This window comes from Coregonus lavaretus, assembly GCF_964263955.1.
Source record: "Coregonus lavaretus genome assembly, chromosome: 18".
In the NCBI taxonomy this organism is placed as follows: Eukaryota; Metazoa; Chordata; class Actinopteri; order Salmoniformes; family Salmonidae; genus Coregonus; species Coregonus lavaretus.
The window spans coordinates 29,371,569-29,392,639 of NC_140005.1; the positions used below are offsets into that span (position 1 = coordinate 29,371,569).

At 42.6% G+C, this 21,071-nt stretch overlaps 1 protein-coding gene across 1 annotated transcript in view; it reads right to left on the reverse strand.

Moving 5' to 3' along the window:
- The window catches only part of aqr (aquarius intron-binding spliceosomal factor), an 83,596-nt gene that overhangs the window by 9,145 nt on the left and 53,380 nt on the right, over window positions 1–21,071 (reverse strand). The window contains exons 31-32 of the mRNA XM_084182598.1: window positions 17,112–17,282; window positions 649–734 (exon numbers count right to left, since the gene is read on the reverse strand). Coding sequence (XP_084038724.1) covers window positions 649–734; window positions 17,112–17,282 — 257 coding nt within the window. The remainder of the gene's footprint in view (window positions 1–648; window positions 735–17,111; window positions 17,283–21,071) is intronic.

Below are 21,071 nucleotides of genomic sequence, written 5' to 3' on the forward strand. Positions count from 1 at the left end.
AGTGAGAGGGAGGGAGGGATGGAGAGGGGGAGTGCGAGGGAGGGAGGGATAGAGGGAGTGAGGGAGGGAGTGAGAGGAGAAAGAGCAGAAGAGAAAGGAAGAGAGGGAGAGTCAAAGAAAGAGTAATTGAGAAAAGAAGAGTAACAGTAGAAGAGAAAAGGAGAGTGAAAGAGCAAGAGAAGGACAGAGACATGGAGACAGAAAAATATAGTAAGAAAGAAAGAGCAAGAGAAAAATCAGAAAAAGACAGTCAACTTAACACAGGCGAGTGGTTACCAACAGGGCTCTCAAAACCTGTAATAGGCTGTTTTACAAAAACCCTTTGATGGTAAAGCTGCTCTTTATTCGATACTCTCACTCCAATCATCTTTACACAATGCTGCAGCTGAACTTAAAAATGGTTAGTGCGGTGGCACGTTCTCCTTTTCTAAATCCTCCTCAAAAGCTGATTTTATCCACCCTGTGCGTGACATGAGAAATAAGTCTATAAAGACCTAACCAACTTTTCTGAAAACTCCACATTTATTCATACCAAGAGACTCTTTAAAAAGAGGCATTTAAAAAAAGCTCCTCTGGGGGGGTAAAGTGACTGGTGTGGTGTATATCTGTTTAGTGTGTGTGTTAAAGTGTGTGTGGTAAAGTGCCTACCTCAGATGTCCCACAGCTCTGGTGCGGACCAGTGAGAGGATGATGTAGTCATTCTGCTGACCCTGAAACCTGTCCACCGTCGTCACCTAGAGAGGAACACACACATCCATGATTTAACACACAAAATCTTTAAATCAGGTCAATACCCGCAAGGCCACGGGGCCCGATGGTATTCCAGTGTGCGTTCTCAAAGCATGCGCAGAACAGCTGGCAGGTATATCCACAGTCATTGTAAACCTCTATTTATCCCAGTCTGTAATCCCCACATGTTTTAAAATGACCACCATCATTCCTGTTCCCAAGAACTCTAAGGCTTCATGCTACAATGACTACCGCCCTGTAGCACTCACATCTGTAATCATGAAGTGCTTTGAGAGGCTGGTTATGGCACACATCAACTCCATCATCCCAGACCCACTCCAATTTGCATACCGCCCCAACAGATCCATAGATGATGCAATCTCAATTGCACTCCACAATTCCCTCACCCACCTAGATAAGAGGAATACCTATGCAATAATGCTGTTCATTGACTACAGCTCAGCGTTCAATACCATTGTTCCCTCCAAGCTCGTCACCAAGTTTAGGACCCTGGGACTGAACACCTACCTCTGCAACTGGCTCCTGGACTTCCAGACAGGCCGACCCCAGTTGGTGAGGGTAGGCAACATCACCTCCGTCACGCTGACCCTCAACACGGGGGCCCCACAGGGGTGTGTGCCTAGTCCCCTCCTGTACTCCCTCTTCACCCACAACTGTGTGGCCACGCACAACGCCAACACTATCATCAAGTTTGCTGACGATGATTGGTGATAGGCCTGTTCACCGGCGACAATGAGACAGCCTAACGGGCAGACCTGGCAGTTTGGGGCAAGAACAACAGCCTCTCCTTCAACGTCAGTAAGACCAAGGAGCGGATCATGGACTACAGGAAAGGGCGGGCAGCGAGCATGCCCCAATCCACATCGGCGGGGCTGCAGTGGAGCGGGTCGAGAGCTTCAAGTTCCTCGGTATCCAAATCACTTAGAACTTAAAATGGTGCTACAGAGGGTGGTGCGGACAGCCCAGTACATCACTGGGCCGAGCTCCCTGCCATACAAGACCTCTATATCAGGCGGTGTGAAAGGAAAGCCCGGAAAATCATTAAAGACTCCAACCACCCAAACCATAGACAGTTCTCTCTGCTTCCACATGGCAAGAGGTACCGGTGCATCAAGTCTGACACCAACAGGCTCCTGAACAGCTTTTATCCCCATGCCATAAAAAAGCTAAATAGCTAGCTAACAAAATGGCTAGACGGTCTGAGTCGACCTTTCTATTTTATTCTTATTTTTTCCTCTATGCACAGTCACAAGGCCCTACACACACTGATACTACAACACACATACAAACATTCACTCCATCATTTGCTCACACACACATAATATGCACATACATTTATACTGACTCTACACACACACACCCACTCACATACAATCATCATATACGCTGCTGCTACTCTGTTTATCATTTATCCTGATGCCTAGTCACCTTACCCCTATACATATCTACCTCCATCGATCCAGTATCCCTGCACATTGTAAATATGGTACTGGAACTGACCCTGTATATTGTATGCTTACTTACTTTATCGCATTCTTATTTGTATATCTCGTGTGTTTTTGTTCTACCTTGTTATTTTTTGTATTACATTGTTATTGATTACTGTTTTGTTGGGGTTAGAGCTTGCAAGAAAGGCATTTCACTGTACCTGTGCATGTGACATTAAAACTGGAAGAAACCTGCCAAGTGCTAGCGCTGAGGTGACTGGTGTGTTTTGCGGTAGATGAGTGTATATGAGTGCATGTGTGTGTTGAGGACGGTTGGATTTAGTTCAAACGTTTACGAGCGAGTGTGAGCCTAGCTCCCTTCCAAAAAATTCAGAGAGCAGTGGATCTTCTTAGGGAGGGGGGAATGATAAGTGTTGTTCCTGCTGTAATCATGGTGGGCCACATGGAGAGGCAGGGGGTGTAATACGGCTTAGAGGGGCCCAGCCCAGGGTATTTACCTACAGTACCCAGGCTGCTTACCTGGACCTCACAGACTCAGGGCCACAATAACACACACACAATGTAAGGGAGATTGAGGAGAGGAAAATAGCTTGGGATTTCTGAAGCCGAGGAATTGCGTGTCAGGCAAGTTGCTTTATTCCCCGGCAATCCTGTCCTTATAAGAAGCACATTTCAAATCATTCCTTTTCCTTGCAGTGAGGAAACAAGCTGATGTTGGGAGGCTTTATGGTCCACCTTACGCAATAGTGTTGCATACAGTATGCAATAGGTTTAGCTGTTCACTAAAGCAGCTAATGACGACTTTAGTTGATATAGCTAGACCCAGGCGGTCTCGATCCAACCCCTCATCCATCACCCTACGATTTGCGCATTGCAGACAGTTCAAGACCTTACCAGTGAAACATTCATAAACATTGTACCCATAGAGGGGTGTTGACTGGAAGGGTCTATGAGATGGAGAATGCCAGATGTGTATCCCAGTAGCAAGAGACTGGCCTCTTCCATTCTCCTGAGTGGATCAATACGCCAGAGGGAAGAGAAGAGCCATAGAGCTTCAGGAAAACAGCAACAGCTTTAAATAAATCATCCTAGTCTTTTCCATTGGTCTAATGCACTATTCATTGACTTGGGAGTCCCACAAGCCAAACCCCCTCTGAGTCCCCTTATGGGCGAGAGGCAGGCCAGGGAGAGCAGGAGGTAGAAAACCAGGAAGTGGACCAAAATGTATTTAGATCTCCCTGTTGATATTTGGAACAGGTGCAGCACCAGAAGCAACAATATGTCACTTTTACAACAGCGTGAGACATCTAGATCTGTCTGTTCAGACACCATGGCCAGTCGCTCTTAGGACCTCCAACCCACGTACCGGCCAACTGTTACCCCACAACAGCCAACACCCATCCCTGACATGCACACACACACAAATACAATGTACCCACCCAATGGCATAGCCTAGCGGAAACTGAAGAGGGGAAAATATGCTGTGCAATTTCAGCCAAAATGCTTCACCATATTTTCCAGAGCAACGGCTGAAACCTTTTATTTTTAGCTATGGGCGAGAGAGCGAGGACTAGATAGAGTCCCCGGGGGCTTTTGCATTGTGTTAAGTTATTTATTTGAAATCTTCCAGGGAGGGAATTGCAGAGGTCATGACTTCACGGCAGGCAGCCAGGCACACATCCAAGGGCAGTGGAATCTGTTCTAGTGTGTACACACACACACACACACACACACACACTAGAATTCCTGACAGAAGACACCGACCAGAAAAAACAACACTTGCTCTCTTTCTCATCACTGTCATACTGAATCTCAGCAGATGGTCACCTGATTCCAATATCCATTGCTGTATCTCTGGTCTTTCTCTGCTCCCGCTCCCCTTTTTCCCTCTTGTTCATGCGCCTGCAGGTAGCTACTGAAGACAGCATGCAGGCAATTCCCCGGTAACAGAGTGACACCGAGACTCATACAACTATATGTACAAGGACTACTTTTAACAATTTCCACAGAACATTTGACAAAAACACATTGACTTGAAGAACAGTGCAGATGCAAAGTTTGGTAACAGAATGATGGCACCAACAGCACAAACTGGCATTGTTAACAAACTTTGCATCTGCACTGTTCTTCCAAGTAAATGTGTTCTTGTACAATTTTGTTTCGAAATTGTTAAAAGTAGTCCTTGTGCATATAGTTGTATGGTTGTTTAATTTTGCAACCATTGGTTTTTGTTTGACATACATTTTAAATGGAAAAATCTGAGTCTCTGTGTCACTGTTACCGGGGAATTGCCCATGCCTAATTGTCCCATCTTTCACTGAGTTAAGTGGGTTCCCAGGGCTATGCTGTGGGTAGTGAGAGGTCAGCGGCCCACAGGAGGGTGGCAGTGGTAGAGAATGATAACCATTTTTCTATGAGACCATTTTCCAAACTGAGTCCATCTGTATGAGTGTCCCTGTGTCACAGGGTTCCTTTTGATTTCCTGTTGTATTGACTGTGCCCTACCACTGTACAGGAAATGAACCCACTGGGAGAGAAGGGGAGATTGATTTCAGTGCAGGCTCTTAACATCCATCCCTCCCTCTGTCATTCTCCCTCCCTCCCTCCGTCGCAGTGAATAACAACTAGGTAAATACTGATTAACCTTATCGCTTTTGTTACAGGTTCTATCAATGTCAATCTAAATTAGCCCTGACCTGCCTATGGATGTGTGTATGATCGCTCTAAATCGAATTTGCATTAATGTGATTGTGTGCATTAATCAAATGACCCCTTAACCCAGTTAAAGTAGCAGATTAAACACAGCAAATGGCTTTAGTGTTTATAAAAACATATATCCGTCACCATTCTAAAGAAAGAGTTCTTTAACATTTCCCCAGTAACTACAAAAACAACTCCTTAAAAATGCATAGTATGTAAAAAAATTGGAGATATGTTAAACTTGCTCCCGATGCATATGTATGCGAACATTTCCTAAGACTCACTGTACTGTGGCCCACAGTGGAATACAGAGCTATTCAAATCTAGGGCCTTGAGGTGCGTAGCACAACACTGCTGATTTTCATCCCTCCTTCACTAATAAGGGACGGCTTCAGCCCTGGTTGGAACACTATCTGGCCAATCAATGACAGTTAAAGGTAACTGACAAAATAATGGAAACACTTGATTAAATGAGGGATACAAAGTATATTGAAAGCAGGTGCTTCCACAAAGGTGTGGTTCCTGAGTTCATTAAGCAATTAACATCCCATCATTCTTACGGTCATGTACAGTGCATTCGGAAAGTATTCAGACACATTGACTTTTTCCACATTGTTACGTTACAGCCCTATGGGGGTGCCATAGGGTTCAGTTCTCAGGCCGACTCGATTCTCTGTGTATATCAATGATGTCGCTCTTGCTGCTGGTGACTCTCAGATCCACCTCTACGCAGACGACACCATTTTGTATACATCTGGCCCTTCACTGGACACTGTGTTAACAAAACTCCAAACAAGCTTCAATGCCATACAACACTCCTTCCGTGGCCTCCAACTGCTCTTAAACACTAGTAAAACTAAATGCATGCTCTTCAATCGAACGCTGCTCCTTCAACATGCCCTCTTAAAACTGACTATCCTACCGATCCTTGACTTTGGCGATGTCATTTACAAAATAGCTTCCAACACTCTACTCTGCAAATTGGATGTAGTCTATCACAGTGCCATCAGTTTTGTCACCAAAGCCCCATATACTACCCACCATTGTGACCTGTACGCTCTCGTTGGCTGGCCCTCACTACATATTCGTCGCCAAACCCACTGGCTCCAGGTCATCTATAAATCACTTCTAGGCAAATCTCCAACCTTATCTTAGATCATTGGTCACCATAGCAACACCCACCCGTAGTATGCGTTCCAGCAGGTATATCTCACTGGTCATCCCCAAAGCCAACACCTCCTTTGGCCGCCATTCCTTCCAGTTCTCTGCTGCAAATGACTGGAACAAACTGCAAAAATCTCTGAAGCTGGAGACACTTATCTCCCTCACTAACTTTAAGCATCAGTTGTCAGAGCAGCTTACCGATCACTGTACCTGTACACAGCCCATCTGTAATTAGCCCACCCAACTACCTCGTCCCCATATTGTTATTTACATTATTTATTTTGCTCATTTGCACCCCAGTATCTCTATTTGCACATCATCTTCTGCACATCTATCACTCCAGTGTTAATACTAAATTGTAAATATTTTGCACTATAGCCTATTTATTGCCTTACCTCCATAACTTACTACATTTGCACACACACTGTATATAGATTTTCCATTGTGTTATTGACTGTACGTTTTGTTTTTGTTTATTCCATATATAGCTCTGTGTTGTTGTTGTTTTTAAATCGCACTGCTTTGCTTTATCTTGGCCAGGTCACAGTTGTAAATGAGAACTTGTTCTCAACTGGCTTACCTGGTTAAATAAAGGTGAAATAAAATAAATAAAATAAATAAAACAGCCTTATTCTAAAAATGATTAAATTGTTTTTTTCCTCATCCATCTACACACAATACCCCATTATAACAAAGCAAAAACAGGTGTTTAGAAATGTTTGCAAATATTGCATAAACGTAAGTATTCAGACCCTTTACTCAGTACTTTGTTGAAGCACCTTTGGCAGCGATTTCAGCCTCGAATCTTCTTGGGTATGACGCTACAAGCTTGGCACACCTGTATTTGGGGAGTTTCTCCCATTCCTCTCTGCAGATCCTCTCAAGCTCTGTCAGGTTGGATGGGGAGTGTTGCTGCACAACTATTTTCAGGTCTCTCCAGAGATGTTCGATCGGGTTCAAGTCCGGGTTCTGGCTGGGCCACTCAAGGACATTCAGAGACTTGTCCTGAAGCCACTCTCGCGTTGTCTTGGCTGTGTGCTTAAACGTCGTTGTCCTGTTGGAAGGTGAACCTTTGCCCCAGTCTGAGGTTCTGAGCGCTCTGGAGCAGGTTTTCATCAAGGATCTCTCTGCACTTTGCTCTGTTCAGCTTTCCCTCAATCCTGACTAGCATCCCAGTCCCTGGTGCTGCCACCACCATGCTTCACCGTAGGGATGGTGCCAGGTTTCCTCCAGACGTGACACAGGCATTCAGGCCAAAGAGTTCAATCTTGGTTTCATCAGACCAGAGAATCTTGTTTATCATGGTCTGAGAGTCCTTTAGGTGCCTTTTGGCAAACTCCAAGCGGGCTGTCATGTGCCTTTTACTGGGGAGTGGCTTCCGTCTGGCCACTCTACCATAAAGGCATGATTGGTGGAGTGCTGCTGAGATGGTTGTCCTTCTGGAAGGTTCTCCTGTCTTCACAGAGGAACTCTGGAGCTCTGTCAGAGTGACCATCAGGTTCTAGGTCACCTCCCTGACCAAGGCTCTTCTCCCCTGATTGCTCAGTTTGGCAGGGCGGCCAGCTCTAGGAAGAGTCTTGGTGGTTCCAAACTTCTTCCATTTAAGAATGATGGAGGCCACTGTGATCTTGGGGACCTTCAATGCTGCAGAAATGTTTTGCTACCCTTCCCCAGATCTGTGCCTCGACACAATCGTGTCTCAGAGCTCCATGGACAATTCCTTTAACCTCATGGCTTGGTTTTTGCTCTGACATGCACTGTCAACTTATATAGACAGGCGTGTGCCTTTCCAAATCATGTCCAATCAATTGAATTTACCACAGGTAGACTGCAATCAAGTTGTAGAAACAGCTCAAGGATGATCAATGGAAACAGGATGCACCTGAGCTCAATTTCGAGTCTCATAGCAAAGGGTCTGAATACTTATGTAAATAAGGTATTTTTTCTAAAAACCTGTTTCTGCTTTGTCATTATGGGGTATTGTGTGTAAATTGATGAGGGAAAAAAACGATGTAATCCATTTTAGAATAACGCTGTAACGTAACAAAATGTGGAAAAAGTCAAGGGGTCTGAATACTTTCCGAATGCACTGTACATAAATTATGATCTACCAGGGAGAAAGGAAAAGCATACAAATGGAATGCAGAACCAGGAGGTGTGGATGTGACTGACTAGCCCTGTTGTAGTGCGTTTGTTTAGTCTAGCTGGTACTAAGTAACCTATCTACTGTGTGTCTAACTACACAGTCGACTGGACTGGCTGGTTTGCTGGTGACATTTGGTGTGTTTTAGCCATTGTGACATCGCTGTTAAGACTCTCACTCTGGTCGAAACGCAGACGAGCCGGCTTGACCTTTTCTGCGGCTCAGCAGTTTTCCCCCAAAGACCGTTATTATTTTCCTTTGTCTCATTCCGCTCTTATTTTCCTTTTCTCTCTCCCTTTAGCAGCTCGTCACCCCAGAGAGGTCAGCTCTCTGTCTGAGAGACACGCCTAACAAGAGAGAGAGAATGAGAGAGACAAGGAGAGAGAAAGAGAAGGAAAAGCTGGAGAGGATGAGCCCTCAGTAGTAGTAATACACAAATTGAGAGATAGCACCAGATGACCAGAGTAGAGGTCTTCATGGTCCAACAGACCCGAAATTCCGAGATTCGTATAGTGAAAAGAAGCCAACAAGGGGAATGGCCTCGGGACACATTTTATATTGTAGTGGGCAAAGATGAGAAGAACGTTCACGCAGCCAAATGGACTGTGTGCAACTCGCTATTCAGGTTTGATGCAATTTTCTTTTATTTATTCATTTTCGTATGCATTATCATTTGCTTTATCAATATTATTATTGTATACCATTATTATTATTATTATTGGCCTGATTTAATCTAAATCAGTTTTTTTAAACATGCAAAGTGTTTTGTTTGATTTTGTAGAGACATTTTCGCTGGCTAAATTAAGCTGTCAAAAAAAAGTATATAAAAAAAGTTTGCTTTAAAATGTTGTCTCTCCGTATTTAGTTTAAGATAAGTTAAAAGTAGGCTTCGTAAAAGAAAAAGCATTAGCCTATTGCTGTCATTTGTTAGGTAGGCCTAGGTAGGCACTCACCTTTATAGGTAATTGCTGCAATATAGGCCTTGCCTATATTGCCGACAACACAACAGTGGTAGGCCTGATCACCGACAACGATGAGACAGCCTATAGGGAGGAGGTCAGAGACCTGGCCGTGTGGTGCCAGGACAACAACCTCACCCTCAACGTAACCAAGACAAAGGAGATGATTGTGGACTACAGGAAAAAAAAGAGGACTGAGCATGCCCCCATTCTCATCGACGGGGCTGTAGTGGAACAGGTTGAGAGCTTCAAGTTCCTTGGTGTCCACATCACCAACGAACTATCATGGTCCAAACACACCAAGACAGTCGTGAAGAGGGCACGACAAAGCCTATTCCCCCTCAGGAGACTGAAAAGATTTGGCATGGGTCCTCAGATCCTCAGAAAATTCTACAGCTGCACCATCGAGAACATCCTGACTGGTTGCATCACCGCCTGGTATGGCAACTGCTTGGCCTCCGACCGCAAGGCACTACAGAGGGTAGTGCGTACGGCCCAGTACATCACTGGGGCCAAGCTTCCTGCCATCCAGGACCTCTATACCAGGCGGTGTCAGAGGAAGGCCCTCAAAATTGTCAAAGACTCCAGCCACCCTAGTCATAGACTGTTCTCTCTGCTACCGCACGGCAAGCGGTACCGGAGTGCCAAGTCTAGGTCCAAAAGACTTCTCAACAGCTTCTACCCCCAAGCCATAAGACTCCTGAACAGCTAATCATGGCTACCCGGACTATTTGCACTGCCCCCCCACCCCATCCTTTTTACGCTGCTGCTACTCTGTTAATTATTTATGCAGTCACTTTAACTCTACCCACATGTACATATTACCTCAACTACCTCAACTAGCCGGTGCCCCCGCACATTGACTCTGCAACGGTACCCCCCTGTATATATAGCCTCCCTACTGTTACTTTATTTTACTTCTGCTCTTTTTTTTCTCAACACTTTTTGTTGTTGTTTTATTTTTACTTTTTTTGTTAAAAATAAATGCACTGTTGGTTAAGGGCTGTAAGTAAGCATTTCACTGTAATGTCTGCACCTGTTGTATTCGGCGCATGTGACCAATTACATTTGATTTGATTTGATTTGCCTGTTCAAAACTTTTGTGAAGTTCTTTAAATATGCAATAAGTGTTTTGTTTAATTCTGTTGAGCCATTTTTCTTTGGCCAAATTAAGTTCCAAACTGTAATGTTGTGTTTGCCACAATATAATAGAATTACCGGTAGACCTACTATAGGGCTACTTGCACTCAAACCATGAAAAGGAAAAACCAGAGGGCGAGATGAAAAACTGTAGTTAATGTCGCAATATAATAACCTGTTCGTATTTTCCCTATAAACAATGTCTTGACTTTCTTTTGATATTACCCAAATAAAGTTAAGAAACGTGTGAAGGTTTGGTGTGGCATGGCTGTTATTAGGCATAGTTACTGCAGGCCTATGAAGGCAGTGCGCACCAGCGCTCCAACTGACTGACAGTTGAACTTGAGGTGAGGAATAATGTTTTAGGCCTACCAGTTACTCCTTTAACAAAATAAAGCTAAACTTTATTAAAAACATTAGGATCGAAAATTAACGAATTAGCCTTCTTCTGTACACCTACATCTGTATAGCAGTAGTAGCCTAGCTGACAAGTATAAAGACATGCATATCAGTGTTGGGAACATGGTGCCGGCATATCTCCATCTTTTTCTCGGTCTCTAGGGCTAGGCCTAAGCTTCTCATCCTTTATATACAGTGCATTCGGAAAGTATTCAGACCCCTTGACTTTTTCCACTTTGTTACATTGCAGCCTTATTCTAAAATTGAATAATTAAATGTTTTCCCTCATCAATCTACACACACAATACCCCATAATGACAAAGTGAAAACAGGTTTGAAATATTTGCACATTTAATACAAATAAAAAACAGAAATACCTTATTTACATTAGTATTCAGACCCTTTGCTATGAGACTCGAAATTGAGCTCAGGTGCATCCTGTTTCCATCGATTATTATTGAGATGTTTCTACAACTTGATTGGAGTCCACCTGCGGTAAATTCAATTGATTGGACATGATTTGGAAAGGCACACACCTGTCTATATAAGGTCCCACAGTTGACAGTGCATGTCAGAGTAAAAACCAAGCCATGAGGTCGAATAAATTGTCCGTAGAGCTCCGAGACAGGATTGTGTCGAGGCACAGATCTGGTTAAGGGTACCAAAAAATGTCTGCAGCATTGAAGGTCCCCAAGAACACAGTGGCCTCCATCATTCCAAAATGGAAGAAGTTTGGAACCACCAAGACTCTTCCTAGAGCTGGCCGCCCGGCCAAACTGAGCAATCAGGGGAGAAGGGCTTTGGTCAGGGAGGTGACCAAGAACCCGATGGTCACTCTGACAGAGGTCCAGAGTTCCTCTGTGAAGATGGGAGAACATTCCAGAAGGAGAACCATCTCTGCAGCACTCCACCAATCAGGTCTTTATGGTCGAGTGGCCAGACGGAAGCCACTCCTCAGTAAAATGCACATGACAGCCCGCTTGGAGTTTGCCAAAAGGCACCTAAAGGACTCTCAGACCATGAGAAACAAGATTATCTGGTCTGATGAAACCAAGATTGAACTCTTTGCCCTAAATGCCAAGTGTCACGTCTGGAAGAAACCTGGCACCATCCCTACGGTGAAGCAATGTGGTGGCAGCATCATGCTGTGGGAGCAAAGTACAGAGAAATCCTTGATGAAAACCTACTCCAGAGTGCTCAGGACCTCAGACTGGGGTGAAGGTTCACAAGACAATGCAGGAGTGGCTTCGGGACAAGTCTCTGAATGTCCTTGAGTGGCCCAGGCAGAGCCCGATCGAACATCTCTGGAGAGACCTTAAAATAGCTGTGCAGCGACGCTCCCCATCCAACCTGACAGAGCTTGAGAGGATCTGCAGAGAATGGGAGAAACTCCCCAAATACAGGTGTGCCAAGCTTGCAGCGTCATAGCCAAGAAGACTTGAGGCTGTAATCGCTGCCAAAAGGTGCTTCAACAAAGGTACTGAGTAAAAGGTCTGAATACTTATGTAAATGTAATAAAGTTGTTTCATTTTTAATACATTTGCTAAAATTACTAAAAACCTGTTTTTGCTTTGTGATTATGGGGTATTGTGTGTAGATGGATGAGGGAAAAATGTAATTTAATCAATTTTAGAATAAGGCTGTAATGTAACAAAATGTGGAAGTCAAGGGATCTGGATACATTTTCTGAATGCACTGTATATACACACACACTGAACAAAAATATAAATGCAACAAGCAACAATTTCAAAGATTTTACTGAGTTACAGTTCATATAAGGAAATCAGTCAATTGAAATAAATTCATTAGGCCATCATTTATGGATTTCACATGACTGGGAATACAGATATGCATTCGTTGGTCACAGATACCTTTAAAAAAATGGGCCTCAGGATCTCGTCACGGTATCTCTGTGCATTCAAATTGCCATCGATAAAATGCAATTGTGTTCGTTGTCCGTAGCTTATGCCTGCCCATACCATAACCCCACTGCCACCATAGGTTCACAACGTTGACATCAGCAAACCGCTCGCCAACATGACGCCATACATGTAGTCTGCGATTGTGAGGCTGGTTGGATGTACTGCTAAATTCTCCAAAATGACGTTGGAGACGGCTTATTGTAGAGAAATTAACATTCAATTATCTGGCAACAGCTCTGGTGGACATTCCTGCAGTCAGCATGTCAATCACATGCTCCCTCAAAACTTGAGACATCTGTGGCATTGTGCTGTTTGACAAAACTGCACATTTTAGAGTGGCCTTTTATTGTCCCCTGCACAAGGTCCACCAGTGTAATGATCATGCTGTTTAATCAACTTCTTGATATGCCACACCGGTCAGGTGGATGGATTATCTTGGCAAAGGAGAAATGCTCACTAAAAAGGATGTAAACAAATGTATGCACAGAATTTGAGAGAAATAAGCTTTTTGTGCGTATGGAACATTTCTGGGATCTTTTACTTCAGCTCATGAAACATGGGACCAACACTTTATGTTGCGTTTATATTTTTGTTCAGTGTATATTTTTTTAAATATTAATATCATACGCCTAGGCCTAGATGCATGCAATGCCCTGATGTATATAGCACTCAAATCTCCGACAGCTGAACAAGTAATTTTTTAGGGAAGTAAAAACCAATCAAATAGGCTATGAAGTTTGGAATATGCTGCACATCAAAACACAGACAACCAGGTTTGCTCTAGAATTTTGCTCCATTCCGTTTATTTTTTTTATCCTGAAAAACTCACCAGTCCTAAACGATTACAAGCATACCCATGTAATGTGTTGTATTGGATTTACCCCAAACATAACACATTGTATTCAGGACAAAAAGTGAATCGCTTTGCCACATTTTTTGCAGTGTTACTTTAGTGCCTTCTTATTTATGTTTTGTAATATTTTTATTCTATACAGGCTTCCTACTTTTCCCTCTGTCAATTAGGTTAGTATTGTAGAGTAACTACAATGTTGTTGACAATGGCGGTCGGTGCCGTTTAAGAGGATGATTATTTTTTGGGGAGCATGGCCTATTTTCTATTTCAGCATATTGGATGAATGTCATTCATATTCCATTCACCCAGTTCAATGTAACATCAATAGGTTTAGGTTAGTACATGATACAAATGTTTTCCCTATACCCATCATGAGGTTACTACAACCTAGCCTATGAATAAAAGTTTACAACATAGGTGCAAAAGTCGAGAGAAACATTTGAGTAATTAATGTGACAGACAGTGACACATTCAATACCGCCTTGCACAATCTTGCCTGCATCTAGCCGATCTAAGGTGTAATCATTAGTCCAACAGTTGCAAACAAGAGTTTCTATTAGACAAATTCAGGTGTCTGCGGTCTGTGACCAGGCTAAAAAACCTTAATATCATAACCACAGCCTACATCGTTGTCACCATATTTTCTAACGTCAGTCAACATAACTACTACAACTAACGCGTTAGTACAACCGCTACAATCATGCAGTATAGTGTACCTTTAGCAAGCAGTTTAGCAGTTACACCGGCGGGCCCCGGTGGCAATAAATTAATAAAAACGAAAGCTTATTTTGACTTGGAAAAGTTCCAGTGTTGGATAGCCATAGCCAGCTAGCTAACATGGCAGCCCTCTGTTTGAGTAGGCTAAACTAGCTAGCTGCATTAGCTAGCTAAGTAAGTGAAAGTACAAAAAAAAAATACAACCAAATATAGCTAGCTCTCCCTCTATCTCTTACTTCTCCTTCTGTTTTGAAGAAATATATTTGTTCAAAACTATTCAACTATTGGCTTTCTCTCAGAGTCAACTACTCATCACATTTGATGCACTGCAGTGCTAGCTAGCTGTAGCGTATGCTTTCAGTACTAGATTAATTCAACGATCCTTTGATTGGGTGGACAAAATGTCAGTTCATGCTGCAATAACTTTGATGTTATGGGGTATTGTGTGTGGCCAGTGACAACAAATCTCAATTTAATCAATTTTAAAATGTAGGCTTTAACAACAAATTGTGGAAAAAGTCCAGGGATGTGAATACTTTCAGAAGGCCACTGTAACTGTGAAACAATTGGCCAATATCGCTTGTTTATTGATGGTGCTGGCAGCGCCCAGTCGGAGGTTTCTTTCTCTCCCTCTTTCTACATTCGGATCTGAACGGGTCTCTCGGATCCGAACCAGCACCCGTCTGTTTTCCATGGGACTTTTTGGATCGGGTCGGACTGTTCTTGGGTCCATTTGGAACGGGTCTCAATTTTTTGAAAATGTATTTATGCATATCGGGTCGGGTGGGAAAGCCACGGATCCATTTTGGAACCAGTCCAACTTTTTGGACCCATGAAGACCTCTACCACAGAGCTAACAGAACATATATATATATATAAAAAAACAGATATATACTGTAACAGACACTGATAGAGACACAGAAAGAAGAAAGCTGTGGGCCAGACTAACACATGACCCTTAGTCCCGCCACTACTAAACACTGCACCCACATGCCATAACAGGACTCTATGAGCCTAACCTCATTTACAGTGGAATGAAAGTAGGAATGCAGCAGCCACCTAAACACTTACCCTACCACACTGAATTCAGTTCAACAGCCAGCACGGTTAGCAACAGTTACCCAGTTGGCACGGCTACGCCTCTTATGACCCATCTCAAGACTCTTAATCCTATGGGCTCATGTGTGTGCACGCTTGAACAAGTGTGTTACTTTGTTGGACGGGCTGAAGGGGTTATTGTGTATGTTTGTATATGTATGTGTCCAAATCTGTGCGTTTCCTTAGAATTGTCCAAAGAATGGGTTTTTGTGTATTTACATAGTTTGGTGTGTGTTTGTGTGTGTGTGTGTGTCCGGGTTTACGTTAACCGGTAATAGCCAGCTTTTGGCCGATAAAAAACAATTAAAAGCTGATACCTAAAATTGGCCTTGGTCAATTGTCAAGGAGAATAAAAAAATCCCATTGCAAAATAATGCTTTTTATCCTATTCATTGCCGAAAATACCAGTCGATGTCATACGTTTGACCAGTCATGCTCATCGGTCTGTACATAATTTAGTGGAATTAAATTGGTGTGTGTGTATTTTTGGTAGTCATTATGATTCTTATTCATCGCACGCACAGAGCATACAGATACAGAGCCTAGAGGAAAATCTGTCAGACAGCGTGAGAGGTGCTGCTACAGCTCCTGTTGCTGCTGGAGTGAAACTTGCTTTTATAAGCTCAATCATTGCGTAACAATTATAAATGCAATAGAGCGTAAAAATTGTTTTGATGGCCACGATAAAAAATAGCTACTATTTTTATTTCTCAACTGGTAATTGAAGCGCGCTTCCCATTCGCCATTCAAGTGCATAGGCAACGGTAGGCATGCTTCAGCGTTTCACACCACTTTCCAATGAGCTGGAGGCAGTATGCATTTTGAAAACATACCTAATTGTGTGAAACCTGAACATTTTACTTCATATTATGAGGCATGTCTTACCTTGCTTCAAAGTCGCCTAGCCAAAATCAGTTTCTATAAATGTGGAGGTAATTATTCTTTAAAGACTTCTATATGCCATTGAAACAAGTAGCCTATTTCTCTCATGTTCTATTGGTTTTCAAAACAACTTTATTTCATTGTCCAGTAGCCAAAGGCACTATCCTAGTCATATTAGCAACCATGTTAGTTGTTGCATCTTTAGATCTCCCATCTTTCAACATCTCTAATGGATAATTGAATCTCTGTCACATGAAACCGCTGGCATGTGCAGTATGCTTCTGACAAGTGTTTTCCCGCTAATTGCATTATGGAACGAACATTTGTGCGTAGCCTACTTCCTTGTGCACATTGCTGAGTTTATAATGTGAACAAATAGTTTATCAACATTTTACGATAAACGCTCTGATCTGTTGCATCAGCCTCATTGCTTTTTAATGTCTGTATTGGTTGTACGAATTTGGGATCTATCGTCCCACAACTGTCCCAGAGTCTGTTTGGAATAGGCCATTTCTTTCTAGCACAGAACGACAAGCTGACCAATAGAATAGGTCAACTTTTCTACTATGGGGGATAGTAGATCGATATAGGCTAGTTATTTTGCTGTTCATTACTCATCTTCTTGGCTGAGGAAAAGTAAATGTGGACAGTCATTCTAACATCTTCAAAGTGCGCATTGGAATTCGATAAGAAGGACGACACACGACGTTGCATTGTCGAGGTGCATGTTCTGTTAAGATGAATTACAATAATCTAAAATGTGATTTCTGTCATTCTGAGCACTGTGGGTGGCAGCCCTAATCAGGTTACGCACCCAATGCATATGGGTCCGGTACATTTCTCAAATGTCCAGTAAATTAAAATGCTGTCGGTCAAATGTCCGGAAACTCTGGTGTGTGTGTGTGTGTGTGTGTGTGTGTGTGTGTGAGACCTTACCTTGTTGGGCTGTCCAAAGAAGGGGTTCCCAGCACAGCGCTGGTTGATGACGTCTCTGATTAGGTGTTTCTGTCCATTGTAGGTGGTGAGGATGCTGATCCTGTCGGCAGGGTAACCCAGCAGACGCATGTACATGAACAGAGCCACACAGTACTCTGCCTCACCCAGGTTCTAGAGAGAGGGATTGATGGGAGGGCAGGTTAGATACGTTTTGCACACATAGGAAATTAATCAAAAATACTATTACTAAACAAATACAAAATCTAATTTCCTAGTGTATGAGAATGTTTTCCCCTACTCGTTTCAATAGGCCTATATTACATAGGGGAGAAAGTGAGATGATTACAAAAGCGTTCATGTTTGTAATACAAATTAATTTCCACACCAAAGTCAAACTCTTTTAGTACCCAGAGAGCATCCGACCTTGAGGGAAAAGTAAACCAGTGTGTGTGTGTGAGTATATTAATACATTAAATCTGTGCCCATGCCCCTGTGGTGGTTGGTGTGACACAGAGTGGGGCCTGAGAGGCACAAATGCATCAATGGGGGTGAGGTTAGGTTGGCTGGGGGATGAGGGTAAACGTCCTGCCACACACACGTTCTGTCTGCACTGCAGTGAAGGGGGTTTGGAGGATCATGACAAAGTAGAGCATCACCCCTCTCGTTCTCCTCCCAAATACTGATACAGGTCACAGCTGTTCTACAGCAGCTGGCCTGACTCCCTCTCTCTCTCTCCCCATCGCTCTCTCTCACACACACTCAGTCTCTCTCTCTATCCATCCACCCATCCCTCTTTATCACTATCACTCCCTTTCTCAATCTCTCGCTTCCTTTCTCTTTTCCTAACGCCTTCCCTCGGCAGTCAAGTGTTTACGCCTAGCGAACAGTTTTTTAAATTATATGAGAGAAAAAAAATTCAATTTTATTTGGAACGGCAAGCCAGACAAAATTAAACAGGCCTACTTATATAATGAATATGAATTCGGAGGACAGAAATTATTAAATATTAAAGCATTAGACCTATCACTAAAAGCTTCAGTCATACAAGTTATACTCAAATCCGAACTGGTTCACTAGCAAATTAGTAAGATTGTCTCACCCAATGTTCAAGAATAGCCTTTTCCCCTTTATTCAGATTACAACTTCTCACTTTCAGTTATTTGAAAAGGAAATAATCTTCCAAATATCACCATTTCTAAAACAAGCCATAGAAAGTTGGTTGCAATTTCAATTTAATCCTCCAGAAACCACAGAACAAATAATGCAACAAATATTGTGGTTAAACTCAAATATATTAATTGATAAAAAACCTTCTTTTTTTTTGACAAAATGTTTAAAAAAGGTATAATCTTCGTAAATTATATAATCGGTAGGACTGGTGGAGTTGTCGCACATGCAGCTAACAAAAACATATGGAAATGTCTGCTCTACCCAAAATTACAACCAAATAATTTCAGCATTACCGCAAAAATGGAAGAGGAAAGTGGAAGGGGGAAAAAGTAAGGAACTTGTCTGTCGACCTTGCATTAAAGAACATAATTGGTAAAGAAAACTGTGATAAATAAAATATACCAGTTTCATTTAAGGACCAAAGGATTGACAGCCATCCCATATAGATTGCAAAATAGTTTGGAAGAGATTTTTGACGTACCGAGCCCATGGCATAGTGTTTATGAACTGATACGCAAAACGACGCCGGATTCAAAACGTAGAATTTTTCAATTTAAATTATTATATAAAATTATTGCTACCAATTGAATGTTATTTATATGGGGGATACAATCTTCCCAGCTCCGCAGATTTTGCTGCGTAGAGACAATCATTAGATCATTTGTTTTGGTACTGTCCATGTACAGGTACAGGAATGGCTAAAGGATTGCAATATTTACCTGGAGCTAACCCTGCAGATAGCATTACTGGGTGATCTGAAAAGTCATAGTCAATTGATCAATAATATAATAATACCTTTAGCAAAAATGTTTATTTTAAATTTAAAATATGTAGAAACAATGAGAATAGAAAGGTTCAGAACTTTTGTAAAATATATGGCAAATAGAAATCCAATATGGATGGTGTTAAGAGATAGATGGGTGGTGAGGGAAAAAAGTATTTGATCCCCTGCTGATTTTGTACGTTTGTCCACTGACAAAGACATGATCAGTCTATAATTTTAATGGTAGGTTTATTTGAACAATGAGAGACAGAATAACAACAACAAAAATCCAGAAAAAAACACATGTCAAAAATGTTATTAATTGTTTTGCATTTTAAATGAGGGAAATAAGTATTTGACCCCTCTGCAAAACATGACTTAGTACTTGGTGGCAAAGCCCTTGTTGGCAATCACAGAGGTCAGACGTTTCTTGTAGTTGGCCATCAGGTTTGCACACATCTCATGAGGGATTTTGTTCCACTCCTCTTTGCAGATCTTCTCCAAGTTATTAAGGTTTCGAGGCTGACGTTTGGCAACTCGAACCTTCAGCTCCCTCCACAGATTTTCTATGGGATTAAGGTCTGGAGACTGGCTAGGCCACTCCAGGACCTTAATGTGCTTCTTCTTGAGCCACTCCTTTGTTGCCTTGGCCGTGTGTTTTGGGTCATTGTCATGCTGGAAAACCCATCCACGACCCATTTTCAATGCCCTGGCTGAGGGAAGGTGGTTCTCACCCAAGATTTGACGGTACATGGCCCCGTCCATCGTCCCTTTGATGCGGTGAAGTTGTCCTGTCCCCTTAGCAGAAAACCCCCCCCCCAAAGCATAATGTTTCCACCTCCATGGGCAGCATTCCTCCTCCTCCAAACACAGCGAGTTGAGTTGATGCCAAAGAGCTTGATTTTGGTCTCATCTGACCACAACACTTTCCCCCAGTTCTTCTCTGAATCATTCAGATGTTCATTGGCAAACTTCAGACGGCCCTGTATATGTGCTTTCTTGAGCAGGGGGACCTTGCGGGCGCTGCAGGATTTCAGTCCTTCACGGCGTAGTGTGTTACCAATTGTTTTCTGGGTGACTATGGTCCCAGCTGCCTTGAGATCATTGACAAGATCCTCCCGTGTAGTTCTGGGCTGATTCCTCACCGTTCTCATGATCATTGCAACTCCACGAGGTGAGATCTTGCATGGAGCCCCAGGCCGAGGGAGATTGACAGGTCTTTTGTGTTTCTTCCATTTGCGAATAATCGCACCAACTGTTGTCACCTTCTCACCAAGCTGCTTGGCGATGGTCTTGTAGCCCATTCCAGCCTTGTGTAGGTCTACAATCTTGTCCCTGACATCCTTGGAGAGCTCTTTGGTCTTGGCCATGGTGGAGAGTTTAGAATCTGATTGATTGATTTCTGCTGTGGACAGGTGTCTTTTATAGAGGTAACAAACTGAGATTAGGAGCACTCCCTTTAAGAGTGTGCTCCTAATCTCAGCTCGTTACCTGTATAAAAGACACCCGGGAGCCAGAGGGCAAACGTACAAAATCAGCAGGGGATCAAATACTTTTTTCCTTCATACACACATCTCTGGAAAAAATTAAGAGACCACTGCAAAATTATCAGTTTCTCTGGTTTTAATATTTATAGGTATGTGTTTGGGTAAAAATAACATTTTTGTTTTATTCTATAAACTACTGACAACATTTCTCCCAAATTCCAAATAAAAATATTGTCATTTAGAGCATTTATTTGCAGAAAATGACAACTGGTCAAAATAACTGTTGTCAGACCTCGAATAATGCAAAGAAAATAAGTTCATGTTCATTTTTAAACAACACTAATGTTTTAACTTAGGAAGAGTTCAGAAATCAATATTTGGTGGAATAACCCTGATTTTCAATAACGGCTTTCATGCGCCTTGGCATGCTCTCCACCAGTCTTTCACATTGATGTTGGGTGACTTTATGCCACTCCTGGCGCAAGAATTCCTGCTGGAAAAAAACAATCCTCAGAGTTGGGGAACAATGTCAGAGCAAAA